Source organism: Miscanthus floridulus, chromosome 1, assembly GCF_019320115.1.
Source record: "Miscanthus floridulus cultivar M001 chromosome 1, ASM1932011v1, whole genome shotgun sequence".
In the NCBI taxonomy this organism is placed as follows: domain Eukaryota; kingdom Viridiplantae; phylum Streptophyta; class Magnoliopsida; order Poales; family Poaceae; genus Miscanthus; species Miscanthus floridulus.
Genome location: NC_089580.1, coordinates 157,133,638 through 157,155,300, shown reverse-complemented (window position 1 = coordinate 157,155,300; position 21,663 = coordinate 157,133,638). Strand labels below are relative to the sequence as shown.

The following is a 21,663-nucleotide window of genomic DNA, read 5'->3' as shown; positions in this document are numbered from 1 at the left end:
TGACCGATAGGTGCGGTGGGATAGTTAATTTTCTTTAGATGTGCAGGTGTGATACTATGCATGGTTCATATCAAAATGTGATACTATACATGGCTACGCTCAATTGGTATTTAGCAAATGAGATGAAATTTATATAATAGGAGGTGTTATCAAATAATGCAAGGATAACAAAAAGGGCATGATTCTTGTTGTATACAAGTAGAATAAAGCCACATTTGGATCTCATCGTAGTCATGATTCTAGATAGTGAAATAGAATATGGATCTCATTAATACATTATTGCCATTGTAGGATTTGTTTGGAACGCATGAATAAAAAACATAGGAATAGAAAAAAAACACGGGAATAGAAAGTGAGTAAAGGTTGAAAATAGAGGATTGAAAAACGTAGGAATCTTGTGGGAGGAGTGTTTGGAATGGAGGAACCAAAAGTTTCAGTTAGAACATTAATACCACTTTAACGATATTTTTTGTATTATAATAATCAGCACAGTAGGCCTTAGACAAATGATCCCATGCATCTGGACAACAACAGTATCGAAAAATGAGCTAGTGCTCTTTTGTTTATCTACTCAGTGCTCTTTTTGCCTCGGTCTTATGCGAAACCAGAGCTCAGATTGGATGTATTTTTTCTATGTTTTGTGAAGGGAACAAAACCTTTCCTCTGGAATTAAAACGAGCGTTCCTCCGTTCCAAACGCTGCCTAAGGTCAGCCAAACAGAGGAACTGGTTTCCTTCAAAAGTTCCTGTGAAAATACTCCAATCCAAACGGGGCCATATAGTGAGAATCTCCAAATCGTAAATGTCTAGATAGATAATGAACTCTAAAACTTCATTATAGAGATCCAATGTATAGTGAGAATCTCATTGGATCTTTATCATCTTTCTATCTTATTCTTATTTTTCTTGGAGATCCAAAAAGGTCTAAAATAATAGAGTAATTAAGGGATGGCATTGGCGTTATTATGTAGTGGATTTATATGTATTTGTTACTCCCATTGTTTTTATTTACATACATACTAGGTTTATCATAAGTCAAACATTTATATCTTTGACCATTATTTTTTTAAAATTATATAGATTTATGACAGATTTATATTTTTAGATTCACTATAAAATATACTTCCAAAATATATACTCACCCTGTTCGCTTGATCGTATCAGTCATGCTTATCAGCCATGATACAGTGTTTTTCTCTCACAACAAAACAGCATCTGCCGGCTTATAAGCCACAAAAACGATCAAGCGAACATGGTGACTATAGGTGTTGTAAAACTATAATGATATTTTTGAAATTAATAGCAAAATATAATAATATTTGACTTAAGACATATCTAACGTGACATGTAAAAAAGAAATGGAGGGGTAGCTGCGAAATAAAATCCTCATAATAATGATATAAATTATTTATGTGTATCGTAGGTAGCATTAATGAATAAGTATTAATAATTAATATATGGAAGCAAATCCCGTTTCCAAACGGGTGGATTGTGGTGGTCAATTGCTTGGATTTGATATGGTTGACTTTGATGCGGCATCGTGGATGTACGTACGTACACTTGGACGGCCGAGATCGGGGGTCGGAACCGCGGGTGCAGCGGAGAAAAATCTGCGCGGCTTCGTGGGGACGTGGCGGACTCCCGAATCCTCGCGCGCGCCCGGCGCCCGGCCCTCGGCCCTCGGCCCTCGGCCCAGGCCCTGAAGGTCCGGGCGAGCGGCTATATATGAGATGGAGATGAGCCAAGCAAAAACACGGCAGTCCTAGTCGATCTCGATCGCAGGCGCAGTCAGTGCACACACAACTCCGTTCTTCTCGTCTCCCCTCTCTCTCTTGCATCCTTCACGGGCGATCCGCCCAGGAGATTGACGACCCAGTAGAACAACCAACAAGGAAGGGGAGCGATGGTGTCCGCCGTGCTCCGGACCATCCTGGTGACGGGCGGCGCCGGGTACATCGGCAGCCACACGGTGCTGCAGCTGCTGCAGCAGGGCTTCCGCGTCGTCGTCGTCGACAACCTCGACAACGCCTCCGAGGTCGCCCTCGTCCGCGTCGCCGAGCTCGCCGGCCACAACGGCGCCAACCTCGTCTTCCACAAGGTGCGCGCACTCTACGCGTGATCGATTGCTTCCTACCCTGCCGTTGCCAGTTTCGTTTCGTTTGTTTAATTTCTTCCTACTGAGATTTTAGTTAGCTTTTTTCCCCCCCTGACTTGCTGAAGTTCCATTGTTTGGATCGTCGCCTCGATAGAAATTTGGCGGGGCTTGATTCCGATGATGGAATTTTATATTATTTGTTTAATCATTTTTCTTTTCCACAAACTAGTAACGGAATTCCTCAGTCCTACTTGATTTGTTTTTTTTTGTTTCGTTACCATTCATTATTTGATTTCCTACTAAAATCAAAACGAATCAATGGACAAAAAGGGGCAGATATTGATTTGCGGGGCGTTTTTTCCCCTGCTTTTCCCTGTTTTTTTCCCTTCTACGTCTAGTCTTTAATTTAAAACTACTATAGTAGTAGTATCCAACTAGCTCTAGCTCCTCTCAAAAAAAAAAAAAAAAAAAAACTAGCTCTAGCTGTCCATGGTCACACACCAGTACACCACCCGCGTCGACGCCGTTTCGTTTGGTTTCCGTGGCAATCGGCAAAGCCCCGGTAAGTCGGCCACCGCCCCGGTCTTTCCTCGCGTTGACGCGGCCGCGTGACGCGACTGATGCGTGCCCTCCTCTAGTGGAAACTGGAAATGGTACACCTACACCACATGCACGCCACGCGTTGCTTTCTTGTTTCATTTCTCTTTTCTATCTATCCTTCTGCCTTCCTTACCCTTACAAATTCCTTTCTTCTACACGTAAATAAATTAATAAAAATAAGTAGACAAAACAGACCGCGTCGTCGTGCCGGCCTCGCCGCCGCCTCCTCTGCTTCACTGCCGTGTCGGGTCAACCATTAGCCAGTTAGCCTACTTCCACTCCCACGGCCCGTGCGCGCAGCCAAACCTGAATTGAACCTGACCTGCCTATAAGTCCATCATCCATTTCCGTTCCGTTCCGTTGTTGAATGGTGCGTGATTAGCGCCGAATTATATTGACCTCCCCGCCCACAATTTAATACACGTCCCATCGCGCCTATTCAGCACCTGCATATTCATTCGTCAGATCGCAAGAGAACTAAGTATCTAAAGATATGATTCGTTGTGGCCAGCTCGCTCAGCCAGCGCGTCCACGTCGCTGTTATTTCGGGCGAGCCGCGGTCGTTTTACGAAAAACCCCTTTCAGTTTTCGGAAATCAACCCGCGCTTCGGACGTCCTCTCAGAATGTTTTACAAAAAACGCCTCATGTTATTTCCAAATCACTGCGCAGTCCAGAACGGATGCGCACTGGTTTGTTTGCAAAAAAGACCTCCACTTTATCGAAATTCAACCCGCGCTCCATAGACACTCTCATCATTTTTTGCGAAAACATCCTCTGATTTTTCTCAAATCAAAAAACAGTCCACCTTTGATTATTTCTTTTCTTTTCTCCAAAAAAAAATATGTGGGGCCCGTGCACCGCGCGCCAGGACTAGTACTATTGGTTTCTGCATATTCATATGTATGTCTGTTTCTGCGATTTTTTCGAAGGAAACTGTTTGTTTCTGCATTACGCACGCTTAACTTAAACTGGCCTTCTAATTAATACTGCCTCTGCCTCTGCAGGTTGACCTTCGCGACAGGCACGCTTTGGAGGAAATCTTCTCGTCCCACAGGTAACCAACAACGCCAGTTCAATCTACCTACTCTTATACAGCCTGTTCGGCTGGGGCTGAAACGATCGTATACGGTCGTGGATTATTACTGCTGTTTGGTTTGGTGTGAGAGAAAAATATTGTTCTAGCTGAAAATTTACGATCGTTTACAACCAAGCGAATATGCTGATAGTGCCTTGTTTATCATACATTTTATGGGTGGCCTCTCGAATGTTCCAGCAGCATACTACACAACGACAGCTGCTAAATAAAGTACCCTCCAAACTAAACTAGTACTTAGCAGCTATGATGAGTCCAGTCGTGGTTGCCAACAATTACCACTGATGATGTGCAGTAGTATGCCTCTACTTTATTTATTCGTAGCAGATAACAATGTACCATATACCACCTCTGCTGTTTGTTTTATTATACTATCACCATGACATGCATAGCCTGTACTTTGTGGGAGCCTGCCAATCAAACTAACTGTCGATGTACCTGCCTGCCGTATCCGCCCCTTGCTTGCATTTCCAGAGGTGTCAAATGACTGGATTCAGTTCAGTTGACTTGAATTGATTCCTGGCAAGCTTTTTCTGGAATCCGCCGCTCTTCTTTATTCAGTTTAATTGACTAAAATTATTGCCGAATCTGGCATGCTGTTAGTTTTAATTGACTAATTCAGTTTTAATCGCCGAATCAGCTGCTTTGCTTGCATTTCTATAAAGCAAGCTGTTTCTAGTGCTTGTGCTGCATGTATATCTTGATTACCACAGCTCAACTTAGCTAAGCTGTCTGCCTATCTGTGATGTTCACTTTCTCGGCACCACCAGGGCAGCTGTTGTTGGTCACTAAAATATTTGGCAGTTTCCCTTTGCTCCTGACTAACACACGATCACTTCAAACTGTGGCTGCAGGTTTGAGGCTGTCATTCACTTTGCTGGGCTCAAAGCTGTTGGCGAGAGCGTGCACAAGCCCTTGCTTTACTATGACAACAACCTCATCGGCACCATCACCCTTCTCGAGGTGATGGCTGCAAATGGCTGCAAGAAGGTAACAAACATACTTGCCTCTTGTTTCATATAAGAAGCCATCTTCTCTGGCCCTGCATTTTTGGGCACTCATGTTTGCTTGCTTTACAACTTGTTTCTGTTGTCGTCGCCTACTTTGCATTGCGCAACTGCATGCCCCCTTGCTGGGGCTCACAGGATACCGGTGTCCTAGTTTGCTTCTGGACCAGGTGCCACTGTCCCTTTTTCGTTGTCTGCCAGCCAACTTGTAAATTTGTGTCACGGAGGAGCCACGCGTGCTGTCCGTGACGAAATCTTCAATGCGATGGTTCCAGATTCTGCTGCTTGTGTCTCGGCCATCCATCCGTATAGCGTTTTCTGTTCCCTAGTGCTAGCGTGCTGCCACAATAATTTTTTCTGGTACAGTAGGGGCTAGCAACTGCAAAATGACCATCCTTGCTCCCAACAGATAATTATTCTTGTTTGATTGATAGTACCTCAGCACTCATTTCAACTTAGAATCCATTATATATCGCATTGATACAGCAGGAGCCTGAGTAACGTATGCATCACCATCACTTTCTCTGGAAAGCTAACTGAACATGTTTCCTTGTCATTACAGCTGGTGTTTTCATCATCTGCAACTGTCTATGGGTGGCCCAAGGAAGTACCATGCACCGAAGAATTCCCGCTTTGCGCCACCAATCCCTATGGCCGAACCAAGGTTCCTTTTCTTCTTAAGAATTTCTTTGTTCAATACTGCCTTTTGCTGTTCAATGATCATCTATTAACTACATAAAATATATGATGATACCGTGCTGCAGCTTGTGATCGAAGACATCTGTCGCGATGTTCACCGTTCGGACCCTGATTGGAAGATCATACTGCTCAGGTACTTCAATCCTGTTGGTGCTCATCCAAGCGGATACATCGGTGAAGACCCCTGCGGTGTCCCAAACAACCTGATGCCCTATGTTCAGCAAGTCGCTGTTGGGAGGTTACCTCATCTCACAGTCTATGGAACAGACTACAACACAAAGGACGGAACTGGGGTACGTACTCTATTGCTTGTGCTCCTCTGTTATTGTCTAATGGTAGGTAGTCCAGAAACTCAGCTCGTTACTGATCTATATGTACTTCTAAAAAAACTGCCAGGTGCGTGATTACATCCATGTTGTTGACCTGGCTGATGGCCACATAGCAGCCCTGAGGAAGCTCTATGAAGACTCTGACAAAATAGGTTGGTTACCAATTGTTGATTCTAAACTTCACGGACAACTCAGCTGTTGTATATTCAATCAATCAGCCAAAGCTGGATAATGATGGGATGCTCATCTATTGGTTGGTTGCAAACTCATGTAGGGTGTGAAGTATACAACCTGGGGACAGGAAAGGGGACATCGGTGTTGGAAATGGTGGCAGCATTCGAGAAGGTTTCTGGCAAGGTAAAATTAAGTTTACTTACTTGAACCATAGTGCATGCATATATGTTCGCCAACATATTGATGTTTCGTTCATCCAACTGGTTGCCTGACTGGCTGATTCTGTACAGAAAATCCCTTTGGTGTTTGCTGGGCGAAGACCTGGAGACGCAGAGATCGTCTATGCCGCAACTGCCAAGGCAGAGAAAGAGCTCAAATGGAAGTAAGTATGCTGCTAGCTATGGCTTGTATGCTGCTGGTGCTGGTCGATGGATTCCGTGCGGCATTCTCCCGATCCGATCCTTATTTATAACGAAAACAATATGAAAACTTGCAGGGCAAAGTACGGGATCGAGGAGATGTGCAGAGATCTGTGGAATTGGGCAAGCAAGAACCCATACGGCTACGCTGGATCAAGCGACAACGGCAAATGAATCACCCATGCATCCATCCTGCAGTAGTAGCAAGCAGCAAACTGAGCAGCAGCAGCCTATACTACCATAATTAATAACTCATCATATGTAATAGTCAGTCATCTAATTAGGGGATGCTGCGATGGGCCTCGTTTCTTCAATGTATAGAGGGAGGAGTAGGGGGTTCCATCTCATCTATCCATCTTGTTATTCTTTTTTTTTATCATTCCTGTGTGATTATTAGGCCAGCCTGATATTACTCCATGGTTGGTTGCTAGAAAAGGAATAAACTCCAGGCATACCTAATTATAGATATATACACCGTGACTGTCTTGTAATTTATGATACTAGATAGACTGTTTGACTTGATCGGTTGATGAGACCTACTCGTGCTGTCGTGCGCTTTGGTTCTGCATGATCGCTCAGCTCAGAGCTCCCCTACTGTATAACAAGACTCGTACTCTAAAGTGAGCCTAACTCCATCCTTGGAATAGAAACGAACATCTGAAATCCTATGATATTGCTCTTTCTCTGCCTCCTAGCGGACAGTCGGGGCCGCCCCAGGGCGGGTCCTAACTGAAGCGCTCAAGCACGCCAAGTCGCAGGCCACTAACTCCTAGCGGACAGTGCAGAGCAAGCTTTTCGGTCGTACAATTAGTTTCTTAGTTAATCACAACAGCGTGTGTTCCACCGCTTAGGTCTTTGTTCGTGTTCTATCCATCACTAATGTCACCTCACTGTGATGTGATATCGGTTGCGTATGCTTTCTAACTTCTTCTTAATCAAACATGTGCTAAGCACGTTCTCGAAAAAAAATGATATTACACTGCTAATGATTCCATGCTTGAAAAAAATATTGTACCTTATTTTAGGAAATTATTAATAGGGGCAGCCTAAAAGACATGTGAACTGTGGCCTTCAGCGCCAGGGGTAATAGAGTCATTCCGTGTACAGTTAACACCCTTAGACCATCAAACTAACGGAAGGGTCAAGAAATAAAAAAGAAATTCATTTTAGGGCCAAATAAATAAGTTTAAGAAAAAAAGAGTGAATAAACTAAGCATCATTTTTTGTAGGCCAAGAAAATAATTTTCTCTATTTTTTTGTTCCATTGTACAATTAGAATCTTCTTTGCCAATTGAAAATGTCATTGTTCCAAACACGAGATATGCCGTGACTGCCTGTGACTGTGACTGCGACTGCGGGGGGTGATGGGCCATGGCCTAGGGAGTACTTTGGAGCAAGCACATGCACGCCCTCTTGCTATCATCTCGGAATGGCATGCTCAGCTATTAGAGTGTGTTGTTGCAGAGATGAGTGAAGTGTTATTTTTTTTCTTCAAATTCTGTATAAAAAACAAATGCACATGTTTTTTTTGTCAAAATTCCGTAGCATCTATGGTATGGGTCCATTGAACTTGAACCAAGGAAGCTGGTTACATTTGGGCCACATCTCGGAATGGCATGCTCAGCTATTAGAGTGTGTTGTTGCAGAGATGAGTGAAGTGTTATTTTTTTTTCTTCAAATTCTGTATAAAAAACAAATGCACATGTTTTTTTTTGTCAAAAATCGGTAGCATCTATGGTATGGGTCCATTGAACTTGAACCAAGGAAGCTGGTTACATTTGGGCCGAGATAAGGTCCACTGCTGCTAGGCCATGCGGTGCTGGGCCTCGCGGAGCACGCTTCACGTCACAGGCGCTAGCAGCGGACACGTGTGAGTGGGCCCCGCCACCGCAGTTCGTCACCTCTGTTATAAAACATGTCGCTATCTGATACAACCTTCTCCTCTCTATTTCTTATGATCAACAGATGAAAATAGAAGAATAAATAAACACAAGATAGAGAGACTATTATTTATTTTTCTGAATATTAGTGATTGTATAGAGCTCCTACGTATATATAATCCTACCAATGCCTAAAAATTTGGTAAGAGCACACGTGCAAACGGACTAGGATTAGGATTTCTCATTCTTCTTTTCTTTTAGATAGAGTCCGTATGTTTTATAGCACTCCCTCTTGGATGATTACCATGATATGCATATGCCTCATTAAAAACTCTATCAAAAAACCCAGTAGAAAAAACGGTTCTTGAAGAAAAGAGTGCATCACATTCGTTAATTGTATTGCACATGTTGTCTCATTAAAATTCTTGTGTGAGAAACCTTTAAGTAAAAACTTACATAGGAAAAAAGAGTACAACATTTAACCTTCTTGGTCATGTATTCTTCAGAATATTCTATTCTTCATGAATATATATTTATCTTCATGATAAATGCATAAACTTTAACGTTTTAGCAAATATGATTTAGATCTTGATAATTCTAGTAGTTTAATTACCTTCAAGGTAGATTCAGATAAATTGCTCCCCCTCATAAAGCGATTCTTTGAACATTATTGTTCAAACTACACTTTTTATAAATATGTGTTTAATAATGGTATGCAATACCACAATACTATATCTTTCAAAATATTGGCTCGCAATTATAATATGAGTAAACAAGAGCAATATGCTTCATGCATAAATAACCACTTAATTAGTTGTGCAAAACAAATAAAATTTATCCTTCGGGGTAATAAATCCTTTCAGATGATTATGGGGTAAATAGTTTACAATATTCAATATCTTCTAGATAGTGTATCAAACTTATACTTAGAGTTTGAATACTTCTCTAATTCTTCCTCAGTGGATTTCCAAATTATATTCTCTATAGATCTTTAGGATTTTGATTGAACCACTAAATAATAAATCTAGTCTTGCATTTGGCATTTAGGGGATAATTCAATTGCCAAAATTACTCTTATTCTCATACCTTCTATGGTATTTAGAGGATATCAAAACTTCATTGATAGCTTTACAATATACACTTTCTGAGTGTTTGTATGACATCTTCATGCTATTTAGGATTCCTCATTTTTTTCTCGGGTCTACGTTCACTTCAGGGATTAATGATGCTTCTCAAGAATCGACTGGTAAATCCTTCATGGATTAAATCTTTCAAGGGTGTTCTCATTCTTATTGAATAACATTTCTCTTCTATGAGATATATTCTGTACTACATGATAGATTATGAGTAGATTATTATGTGATATACACAATGAGATAGTATTATTCACTGCAAAGTCATTCGATGATTGTTCCTTTTAGGACATGCTTTTCTTAAGACTTTTTATATTCATTCAGGAATATATTATACCTTAGACTTCTTAAAACTTTGTATGAGATTTAATTTCCATATGTTGTGATTTATATTCTTCAGGAACTATATGGATCTTCATAATCCACTTATTAACTGGATATTACATATTCATTTATTTCATTTGGTAGAGATATAACAGAACAATTATTTGTTCTTAATAGGAGATTCAACCTCAATTGCTTTCTTTATTGATCCGATATAATCGCTACAGGCGACTTTGCCATGGACTTTGTTTTCTGGATCTGGGTTCTTATAAGAGAAACATTTGTAATTATAGAGGTAACATTGTCGACAACTATTATTTTCTCCTAATATTCATACAATATGAGATCATTCTATCTCTTTATCATTTCCCAAACAAGAGATATTTTATTGTTCTATGTACCCAACACATGAAGCGTACGCTTAGTATCGGGTTCATAAACCCAAAGTCCCTAATGGGCCCGCTTCCCAGCAAAAGCCCGGCCCAGCAGACGGTATTACAGACGACGTGTAACTCCTGGGCCGGCCCATATACCTAACAAACAGGTCGGAAGAGTGATCCAGTCTCCGACCAAAAGGCCTATGACTCTGACCGGCTTCTCCGGCCGGAAGGAGGGGACGACATCCGCTTCTGACTCCGACACGCTTCTCCGATCGGAAGTACACCGAGCCTCTACTTATAGCTCTTTCTTCGACCGGCGCGGTCGAAGCCGACTGGGAACGACCGAATAGGGACGCCCGCTTGGTGAGGACCCAAGAATCAGGTGGAGCAGATAAGGCAAGGCGCTCAAGTCAACCACAATACTGAGGACCACACCCTGCACACCTATAGGACAGTACTGTAAGGTCATGTCAGAAGGGTGCTTTGCAACCTTCCAGACATGTCAGAATAGAAATAGTGTTGTGGGTGCCGACATTTATCCTACAGTATGGTAGGCGCCGATATTTGCCATACCAGAAGAACATGATGGAGCCTACCATATGCATCTGAGGGCCAATAGTATTATGGGTGTCGACAAACTGTGTTGTACCCGACGGCGTGGGCAACAAGACTAGGTAGCATACACACTCTCTTTCTCTCACTCTCTCTCACTTGTAAAGCCATCCCCTTCGTCTATAAAAGAGGATGCGCCCTCTCCCAACAAAAGGAGAACAAGACAGATGAACAACAGATGGATCATTCCAACTCACTCTCTGCTACCTTTAGACATCCTAAAGCTACACAGAGCATACGTTCCAATACATAGCGCATGTAGGAGCTCTCGTCACTCTCGGCCCTTCGGTCTAGAGTCCAACCGGACTTCTAACACCCCCATCTTACTTCCACTAGTTTATAACCCCACAACAAACTTTAAGCACCTAGGCTCAGGAATAAAGTCACCGACCGACTCAAACTGGATGTTGGGCATGTTGCCTGAACCAGTATAAACCTTGTGTCATTGAGTACTAGGCCACATCCGATCACAACGTACAGCAATATGACAAATATTTACTTGCTGGTCACTTTTCGCACAGACAGTTGGCGCCGTCCATGGGGAGGATGTCGTACGTTCACGCTTTTTGGTCATCGGATGGCCCACCTTTCTGCCATCTTCGGTATGGTGGGCTCAAGCGATATGACTCGCTTTGACTCGCTAGAGTTGCCCATGCTCTCACCTGTTGGGATGTGGGTTCCTCTCATCTTCGAGCCATTCCAGACCTTCCTCTTTGGAAGCCTAGACTTCATCGTTGACTAGCTTGGCGTGCTTTGCCTTCACGAGGAGGCACTTATCCCGATGCCCATTGGAGGAGGAGCGCCCTCCATTGGCTTTGGGACACCCGGCGACCTCAAGGATGAGGCGCCTGCGCTTCGCTTCAAGCCCACGCTGGGCTCAAACCCCACTACGAGTAACATACATATTGTTATTTACTTGCTATTTACTGTCTTCCGCTGACTCTCTAGAGGGACCACATCGTCTCCACCATGACCGCCATGCAACCGGTTCCCCTATGGCCTCATGTCCCCCGTGGACGTGTACAAACAAGGGCTCCGAAGGATGCTGACGCTGCCCCCTCTCACATCCAAATTCATGGGGATGGCGGGCTACGCTCCCGCCTCTTTCCACAACCTTGTGGATGACGAGGTCGAAAGCGACGTCTCCAGCATTGGCGACGTCATGGCGCCTGGCCACCCTCTATCCTAGGAATGCGCTATGGCGGATGCTCTAGGACAGCCACCGGTGGTAGCACAGTCCCTATAGACTCATACCCCTCCGGACCCTCATGTGGAGGCCCTCGCGCGTGCATAGGAGCATGGCGAGGAGCTACAACAAAGGTGGTAGGGCCAGCCGCCACCTGTGCCGACGCGCTCGGCGTAGCATGTTGCGCCACGCGCACGTAACCCAGCAAGCGGCGCCTGGGGTCACGCCCGCCAGGTCCAGCGCAACATCATGGATGGGGGGAACGATCCCCCATAGTTCGGTTGGGCTAGCCAGAACATCACCGCTGCGGCGATGCTTCTACGCGGTCGTCTAGAGCCTGTCGACCCCTAGGAGTAGGCGGTCCACTAGAACCTCTGGGCGCTGGTGGAAACCACCACCATTCAAAAGGCGGAGAGCTCTGTGTCGCGACACTGACTCGTGGCTTCTTTCCGTACCGGGGGAATGGGGGTGCATCAGTCGAATCGCTCCATTCGCTCACTGCTATAGTCGTCGGTCGTGGAATAGGAGGCCACAGCTGCACCATAGCCTGACCTGGCACTCGCTCCACACCAACCACCTGTGTGTGAACGCCTTGGGCCAAACCGAGATGCTCGCAGCGTCATCAACAATTGGCGTCAAGCCCGACACGATGATGACGTCCACCATGCGACGGTGAAAGCAGGCGGCACAAGCCCTGGCTAGACCATCGAGGGGAGCGAGGAAACGCACCCCAGGCATGGTTGCCGACTGGACGACTAGAGCCCTAGCCCGGATGGCCTAGGACCATGGGCCTTTGGCCGTCGCATCTAGAGAGCATCGTTCCCATAGCGCTTCTGACCGCCTATCAACGTCACCAAATATACCGGGGAGATGAATCCCGGTATATAGCTCAAAGACTTCTAGCTCGCCTACTAAGCCAAAGGAGTGGATGATGACAACTTTATGATTCAATACCTCCCCATCTATGTGGGGGAACATGTTCGAGCATGGCTCGAATTGCTCCCGCATGACAGCATCCATGACTAGGCGGATCTTAAGAGGATCTTCATCAAGAATTTCTAGGGGACGTATGTCCGTCCTAGGAAGTCCTGGGACCTCAAGAGCTGCCAGCAGGAGCCCAACAAGTCTCTATAGGATTACATCCATAGGTTATCAAAACGATGCAACTCTCTTCCTGATGTCATTGATGTGGACGTCATCAGTGCGTTCCTCTCTAGGACAACCTATGAGTCCCTGATCCACAAGCTCGACTGTCTGAAGCCCCGTACCACCCGCGACCTGCTCGATGTCACCACGAACCATGCCTCTAGTGAGGAGGCAGTCTTTAGGGGAGGCTGGGACAAGGGCAAGGCCAAGCGTGAGGACTAAGATGAGGGCCCCTCCATGTAAAGGGGCAAAAAGAACAAGAAGGATCGGCGCCGACCGATCAACTCCGCGTTGGTCGCCGCGGCCGATCGCGTAGGCAAGCGGCCCTAGCAGGGCTAGCCCGACCACTTTGACAAGCTCATGGAGAGCCCATGCACCAACCATGCCTACCCCCATCAAGCACCACTACAAGGACTGCAAACTCCTCAAGCGCTTTCTACGATAGGCCAGCGGACTAAAAGAGGGAAAGGGCAATGAGGCAGCGGCCCAAAAAGGAGGCGCGACAGGTAAGTATGGGGATGGCTTTCCCGATCTTGAGGAATGCCTCATCATCTTCGAGGGATCTAATGCCATCTACTCCAAGCGCCAGCACAAAGTGCACTACAGAGATGCACATGTCGCCCAAACGACCATCCCCTCCTTGCTTAGCTGGTCAAAATCTCCGATCACTTTTGATCAGAGGGACCATCCTTCCCATGTCACCTAATTGGGTCACTACCCACTCATCATCGACCCCACTGTCCTCAAGAAGCGCCTCACCATGGTGCTGATGGACGGAGGCAGCGGCCTCAACATCCTCTACATCAACACCCTCGACGCCATGCGCATCCCCCGGTCGGAGCTCTGCCCAGTGAGCTCTTCCTTCCATGGTGTGATTCTAGGAATGCAGGCATACCCACTCAGATAGATTGACTTGCCCCTCATGTTTGGTGACTGACCCAACTTCCGCTTGGAGGTCCTCACCTTTGAGATGGTGGACTTCCCAGGGTCCTACCATGCCATCTTGGGACGGCCATGCTGTGCCAAGTTTATGGCGATCCCCAACTACACCTACCTCAAGTTGAAGATGTCAGGACCAAACATCATCATCACTGTGGGTAGCACCTTTTCACACGCCTACATGTGCGACCGCGAGCATTACGAGCTCACCACCGCTATCATCAACTCAGCCGAGCTCCCTCGACTCGGAGAATCATCGACCCTAGCAGTCTCGGACTGCAACAAGCCAACCTCCTCGACTACCTTCCACCCACTCAAGGAGACTAGGGCGGTGGGGATCGACCCCACCGACCCAACCAAGATGGTGCAGATTGAGACCCAGCTCCTGGCCAAATAGGAATGCGAGCCCACTAACTTTCTATGTGCCAATCATGATGTCTTCACTTGGAAACCTTCTAACATGCTAGGCACACCACGGTAGGTCGCCAAGCATGCACTACACCTCATCCTAGGCTCAAAGCCCGCTAAGCAATGCTTGCGTCACTTTGACGATGAGAGGCGTAGGGCCATAGGCGAGGAGGTCGCCAAACTCCTAGCAGCCAAATTCATCAAGGAGGTATACCACTCCAACTGGCTTGCCAATCCTATTCTTGTTAAAAAGAAGACCAAGAAATAGAGAATGTGTATTGATTATATTGGCCTCAACAAGGCTTGTCCAAATGACCATTTTCCTTTGCCACGCATAGATCAGATAGTCGACTCCACCTCAGGATGTGAAATCCTCTCCTTTCTGGATGCCTACTCAAGCTATCACCAGATCGTGATGAAAGAGTCCAACCAGCTCGCAACCTCATTCATCACCCCGTATGATTCGTACTGTTATGTAACCATGCCTTTTGGTCTAAAGAACGCTGGCGCCACCTATCAACGGTGCATTCAGCAATGCTTCACTGACCAAATCGACCCACTCGACCAACCTGACCAAGTCGAGCATCCAAAACCAATAATCGTCGTCTATGTTGATGACATAGTGATCAAAACGACTCAAGCTTGCAACCTGATCGCAACTTGGCCATAACATTCGCAAACCTCTGAAGGTTCAACATCAAATTGAATCCCAAAAAATGTGTTTTCAAGGTTCCTAAGGGGAAGCTACTTGGATACATCGTGTCCAAACGTGGCATCGAAGCCAACCCCAAAAAAATCATGGCCATCCCCAACATGGGCCCTATACGCAACATCAAGGGCATACAAAGGCTCACCGGCTGTTAGGCGAGCGGGGGATGCCTCTCTACAAGCTTCTCAAAAGGACGGATGTGTTTGTCTAGACTGAGGAAGCATAACAGGCTTTGGAGAGCCTCAAAGCATCACTGACGTTGGCCCCAATCCTTGTCACTCCCGAATGGGGAGAACCCCTCCTCCTCTATGTCATAGCAAGCAACCATGTGGTAAGCGCCACCCTAGTCATCGAAAGGGAGGAGCTGGGACACCTCCTTAAGGTCCAATGACATGTATACTTCATCGGGGAGGTACTCACCGATGCCAAGGTTTGTTACCCCTAGGTGCAGAAACTTCTATACGTCGTGCTGATGGTGACCTGGAAGCTCCTACACTACTTCACCGACCACGAAGTCTCGGTCATCACTTCATACCCGCTGGGAGACATCATCCGCAACCACGATACCACAATACGAATCTCCAAGTGGGCACTCGAGCTGATGGGCCACGACATCAGGTATATCCCCCACATCGCTATTAAGTCTCAGGCTCTCGTGGAATTTGTCACCGAATGGACTGAGGTCCAACTCCTGACCCTAGACATCACCCATGAGTACTAGACGATGTACTCCGATGGGTCCATAATGGCACTTGGCTCGGGGGCTGGAGTAGTTCTGATCTCCCCAAACAAGAGCAGGCTTCGCTACATGATCCGCCTCCACTTTTCAGCCTCAAACAACACCATAGAATATGAGGCCCTCATCAATGGACTATGCATCATCATCAAGCTCAGCGCTACCTGGCTGTACGTCTGTGATGACTTAGAGTTAGTCATCGACCAAGGCATGAAGGAGTCCTCTTGCAAAAGCCCCTCATGGCAGCATGCTGCCAGGAGGTGCGCAAGCTCGAGGACAAATTCTAGGGGATCGAACTATATCATGTCCCCCGAAAGGACAATGATGCCGCCGATTTTCTCACAAAATTGGTTGTAGGAGGGCTCTATCTCCAAATGGGGTCTTCATCAATGACCTTCATGAGCCATTTGCCCACATCCTAGAAAGTTTGATCTAGACACACCCTGATGCCAACTTGGCGCTCAGGGAATCCGACCTCGATGCCTTTGTGACGACGTCGCCCGCCGACGTCACCGTGGTAGCACTCCATCAAGCCGACTGGCGAGCGTCGCCACTCGTTTACCTCCTCGAGGAGGTTCTCCCACATGAAAGGACTAAAGCATGATGGATCGCTTGACGCGCAAAGACATTCGTCACATTCAGTAATGAACTTTATAAGCGAAGTCCGTCAGGAATACTCATGAAGTGCATCCGTACCACCCACATGAAAGGTCCATGCCAGAATCTGTAGACATTACGTGGCCCTGAGGTCACTGGTTGGAAAAGCCTTTCACCAAGGTTTTTACTAGCCCACCGCGCTATGAGATGCAGAGGAGGTCATCCACAGGTGTGAGGGATGTCAGTTCTACGCTCGGTAAACTCATTTACCAGCACAAGAGCTTTAAACCATCCCCATCACATGGCCATTCATGGTCTGGGGCCTTAACATGGTGGGACCCCTCAAAAAGGCCCCAGGCGGCTTCACTCACCTACTCATAGCGGTCGACAAATTCACCATGTGGATAGAAGCGAAGCCCATCACCAACATTCGTTCGGAAGAGGCGATCAAGCTCTTCCTTGACATCATCTACCATTTCGTCATTCCTAATTGTATCATCACAAACCACGAAACTAACTTCACAAGGAAGAAGTTCCTAGACTTCTATGATGGAGACGGCATCAGGATCGACTAGGCCTCAATCGAACATCCACGTACTAAATGTTCGGTCGAACAAACCAATGGCATGGTCCTCCAAGGACTCTTTGGCAGAACCGCCTAATCTAATGCCTCCTAGGAGTGCTCATCTTCCATTAGACACTAAGCACTCAAGGGAGAACACTAAATTACTCGGTTCCGTCGGGCACACCCCAGGGGAGAACCCGAAAATCCATATTTTTCCATCAGGATCACAAATGAGAGAATAAAGCTTACATCATTCTTAACCATTTCTTACATCACCTTACATGTACATCAGAGTATAATATTTATTATTATAACAATGGAATATAATCATATTATCAGAGTTATAAACAGTTTAATTGAACAACGGAATTTAAATATGTGATCAGAATTATAGCAAAAATAAATATCTAATCATGACATGATGAAGTATTGATATATAAACTACGACAACCGGTTATGAAACTTTCATTTATAAAAACATTTAGTAAGAGTTATAAATAACAACTACAATCGCAGCATAAAGGAATCCTCGCTAAGCCCACCAGGAGGTATCCACACACAAGGGTCAGCTCTAGGATCCACCTGTCACCTGCAACAGGGGGAATAAAACCCTGAGTGCTCAATTGTACTCAGCAAGACTTACCCGATAGGAGGAAAGAAAAAGACTCCAAGGATATGCAAGGCTATCTGGTTTGTGGGGTTATTGCATTTGTAGGAAGCATTACTAAGCGTGCGTCCTTATATTCAATTTTTATTAATAGCCACATTGATTCATTAACTAACCATTCTATGTAAGCACCTGTGCTACTTTCAAGCAGGTGATAAGCAATTAGATTTCCTTTTTCCATTCCATCCTTCATCTTTCAGTTCTTACTACGGTGCTAGGCATAAGACAAGCCGTACCGACTCGACGGTGATTCACGAACCAATGTCCCCAGCTGGGTACCCTGAAAACACATGCCCCACTTGTACCCAAGGCACAAGCAGGACCAACCCATCACTCTCCTATCCTGGGGTCCTAGGTCCCCATCCAAACTAGGACTCCAAGCCCCCACCCTTGAGTCCCGGACTCAGTGCGGTGCAAGGACCTCCTCCGCCAAAAATAAAACCCTTACAGTCGGTCTGGAAAGAGCAGGAACCCATGACAAGAGAGCAATAAGGCTTTCAAGTGCCCATACACAAGTATGTGCTCGAGATAATAAATCTGTGACTTGCCTCGATGGCTTATGCAATGATCGGTCCTTAACCGACACAGACAGGGAAAGCAGTGTAACCAGACCATGCCCTGCATCCACAGCAACACAACCTCGTACACCCACCAATGCCCAAACCATATCCCTGCCCGATCACTATTTTCCTTTCCACCATTTATATATTCCAAGTGATCATAATACAGTAATATATTTTCCTATATCTCACGAGTGACAACCATCACTCGACTTCTACCGGAGTCCTGTAGCATAGCAATCTACATGATCCTGTCATACTAGTAAGACTCATAGGGTATATATATATATATATATTAAAAGTTAGTATCTTTATCTTCAAATCATCCACCATCAACTGGATAGAAAGCCCATTGCATCATCTCCTGGAGAGAATACCATTACACCATCTTCGAATTCCCAATCATCCTTCAATTATTCGTTGATCCATCATCATACCTATATGATATGCATTGATGCAAATGCATAGATGTAAATAATCAACGATAGCTGAAACACTTAGAAATTCGATCACGCCTCACAAGCTAACGAGATAGCTCTAATGCTGGTCTATGTATCCATGTTGTCGAATAATGCGTTACTTCCCAACCAATGTTTTAGTAATACAAAACCCAAGGTGTTTCTTTATTTCATTCTATCCATTTAATCTTTATTCGCCATAGGACACCATTATCTCTTTAGCAACTAATTATTTTGGAGCTACAAAAATTACAGTGAGTACCTAATATTGCTAGGAATCTACTGTAGAAATTTCAGATTCAACAATATTATCAATTTATCATGGAAATTCCTACAAGTTTATATTTTATAATATTAAGTACCTTAAATTAATTATATAGCTTCCAAGAATATTATCAAACTATATGAACAAAATATACTAATAGGTAGATCATGATTTTAGAGACTCAACAAAACTGGTTTCACCATTTTTGGATACATACACAATTTTATATTGATTTTACAAGTTTACTTTGTAAGCGAAATTATAAATTACCCTAGAAATCAAAACAGACCAGCGTCAACGATCTCGGCCCAACGCGAAGCGCGGTCCAGTGGAGGACGGTGGCCCAGGCGGGCGTGAACGGCGGCCCAGGCGTGGGCAGGGAGTAGGCCGTGGGTAGCGTCCTAGACAGCGACGGCAGTCCAGCAGCATAGAAACAGGCCGGCCACAGGCCTAGGCGGTAGTGACACCCGATCGGCCTAGGCGCAACCGGACCAAGGCCCGCCCAGCACAGGCATGAGCAGCCCGGACGCATCGACAACTAGCCAGCCTAGCTCAACGTAGCAAACCGGCCCAGCGCGGTGTAGCAACAGGCTGACCCAGCAATTCCCCAAGACGGAATCCAGCGTGGGTGCTAGCGTTTTGCTAAATGGTCCTCGTTTTCTTTTCTATTCGTGAAGCTACCGATAGTACTATTCAATTGAGTTAAGAGCTTTATATCAGGAACCCTAGAGGTATTTCAATTCTTAATTTCAAAGGTCCTTGGCCAGACTTAACCAGAGGTCACGCAACTCTGGCTAAACGCCAATGTATACGGCCCCACCGGCGACAACCAGCACTGCCAAATAACTACACACGTCTAGATCAACCTATTGAGGTATTTCGCACACAAAACGATGTGGTACCATAGCGGGGACACGTGCTGTGGTGGGGTACGGCCGTGGGTACGTCGACGTCGGTGGCAATAGCTCTCCAGGCTATGCTACATCACCAGAAATCCTTCCTTAAGTTACTGTTAACATGCCAGAAGCCTTAGATGCACTAGCACTACTCCTTCTCGACCCAGCCCCAGAAATGGCATCTAAACCGAGCTCATCGGCGGCGGCGAAAGTGTCCTGGCGAGCACGAAGCTTAGATAGTCAAACCGACTACCACAAAAGTAGAAGGACCTCATCAAAAACATGTAGGAAGGGCTGGACGAGGTTGCAAGGCTCGACAATGTAGTCGACTATGTGTGCACCGGCAGGCTGTGCGCGCCCCAGCTTGGCACCATCGCGTCACGTCGTCAACGGAGAGGTCGCTGGCCAGACGGGGATGAGCAACAACATGAGGGGATCTATGTGAACTCATATGATCAACTAATTGGAACCCCACTGAGGGATAATACCTTACCCCCAATCGCACTCTGTTCCAGCGGCGAACTGACCAACGGCGACGGCGATGCTACGTGTGCGCTCTCTGCTGGATGATTTCCACCACGATTGACTACAGTGGCAAGCTAGGGACCTTGGGCACCAGTAAGTACAAGGAATTGGAGGGAGGTGCTTCATGCATGATGAATTTCGGAGGAGAGGGAGGGTGGTCACGGTGACTAGCGATGATGACATGACATAAAGGCGCATAGCTGAGCGGGTCGCTGAGCTAACTGGTCGAGCGATCAGGGCATGGGGCAGGGGCACTCGTGGCACTGAGTGGCCGGCAGGGCACGTCGGCTAGCATGGATAGTGCCATAAAGGTGCGCCTGCGCGCGGTCAATTGCAACAGTGACACGGTCAGCAACGTGACAACATCGACAACAGGGAGAGGTAGGCGGTTCCAGTAGCAAAGGATGAGCTCTACAGTGGCCAAGGTGACAAGAGGGTAAGGCGTAGATCTACATCGATGCGAGTGAGAAGCACCACGGTCGGCAACAGCTTGCACACCACAGGGAGCGGATGCGACCCTGTTGGGCCAGGGGTGCAGTCGATGGCCACTAGGCTGGCCAGCGGGGCAGGGCACGGTAGGAGGACAACCAGGCGATCAGGGACGACAGTGCAGCGATGGTGGATTGGCTCAGCTAGGCACTCAGCTGGTGGGCCAAGCCACGACACAGCCAGACAGCAGATGCGCTGAGACGCGTGGTGACCACGACCACAGGCTGAGCAGTAGAAACCAGTGACGTGCACGTTTATTAAAGCAAAGCCAATGCTGCCCACCAGTGCAGTTAAGGTTCAACCAACCTCACTAATCCAAAGTCCATGCCACCAGCTAGCTAGGGAAACATTCAGTGTGACCCAAGAATGACTAGGGAAAAAGATACGAGAAGGCCAAGATGAGTTCATCGAGCAGCTCGCCGGTTCACAAACAGCACACCGAACATAGTTCTTCGCGTGTTCTAATGAGTTTTCGAGAAATTCTTGGGATAACCCTGCTACATCAGACCATTCTATGATCCACTCCATGCGAAATTACTCACGATGAAGCAACTAGCGATACAAGAATATAAAGTTAGTGTTTAAGAAATTTAGCTAGAATTTAATTGCTAACATGTCATTGTCAATCGTTTTCGACTTAGAAAATTATAACTTTTAGTTTTGAACTAACATCCAAGAACTACCCAACTAATTAGTTCAATATAACTTGCCATGAGCGATACTTTTAAACATCAGTTAACTGTTAAAATCCGAGAAAATCATTTAGAAAGTT

At 46.0% G+C, this 21,663-nt stretch overlaps 2 protein-coding genes across 2 annotated transcripts; both read left to right on the top strand.

The window, feature by feature from the left end:
- The first annotated feature begins 1,750 nt into the window (after positions 1-1,750).
- Positions 1,751-6,884, top strand: LOC136544976 (UDP-glucose 4-epimerase 1-like). The gene is made up of 9 exons (XM_066537034.1): positions 1,751-2,097; positions 3,700-3,749; positions 4,643-4,778; positions 5,358-5,459; positions 5,560-5,787; positions 5,891-5,975; positions 6,098-6,180; positions 6,288-6,379; positions 6,494-6,884. The coding sequence occupies exons 1-9, from the start codon at positions 1,903-1,905 to the stop codon at positions 6,588-6,590; spliced, it is 1,068 nt and encodes a 355-aa protein (XP_066393131.1). The 5' UTR covers positions 1,751-1,902; the 3' UTR covers positions 6,591-6,884.
- A 6,953-nt stretch (positions 6,885-13,837) lies between these two features.
- LOC136466050 (uncharacterized) lies at positions 13,838-14,413 on the top strand. Its single transcript, XM_066464550.1, has 2 exons — positions 13,838-13,927; positions 14,033-14,413. The coding sequence occupies exons 1-2, from the start codon at positions 13,838-13,840 to the stop codon at positions 14,411-14,413; spliced, it is 471 nt and encodes a 156-aa protein (XP_066320647.1).
- Positions 14,414-21,663: the final 7,250 nt, after the last annotated feature.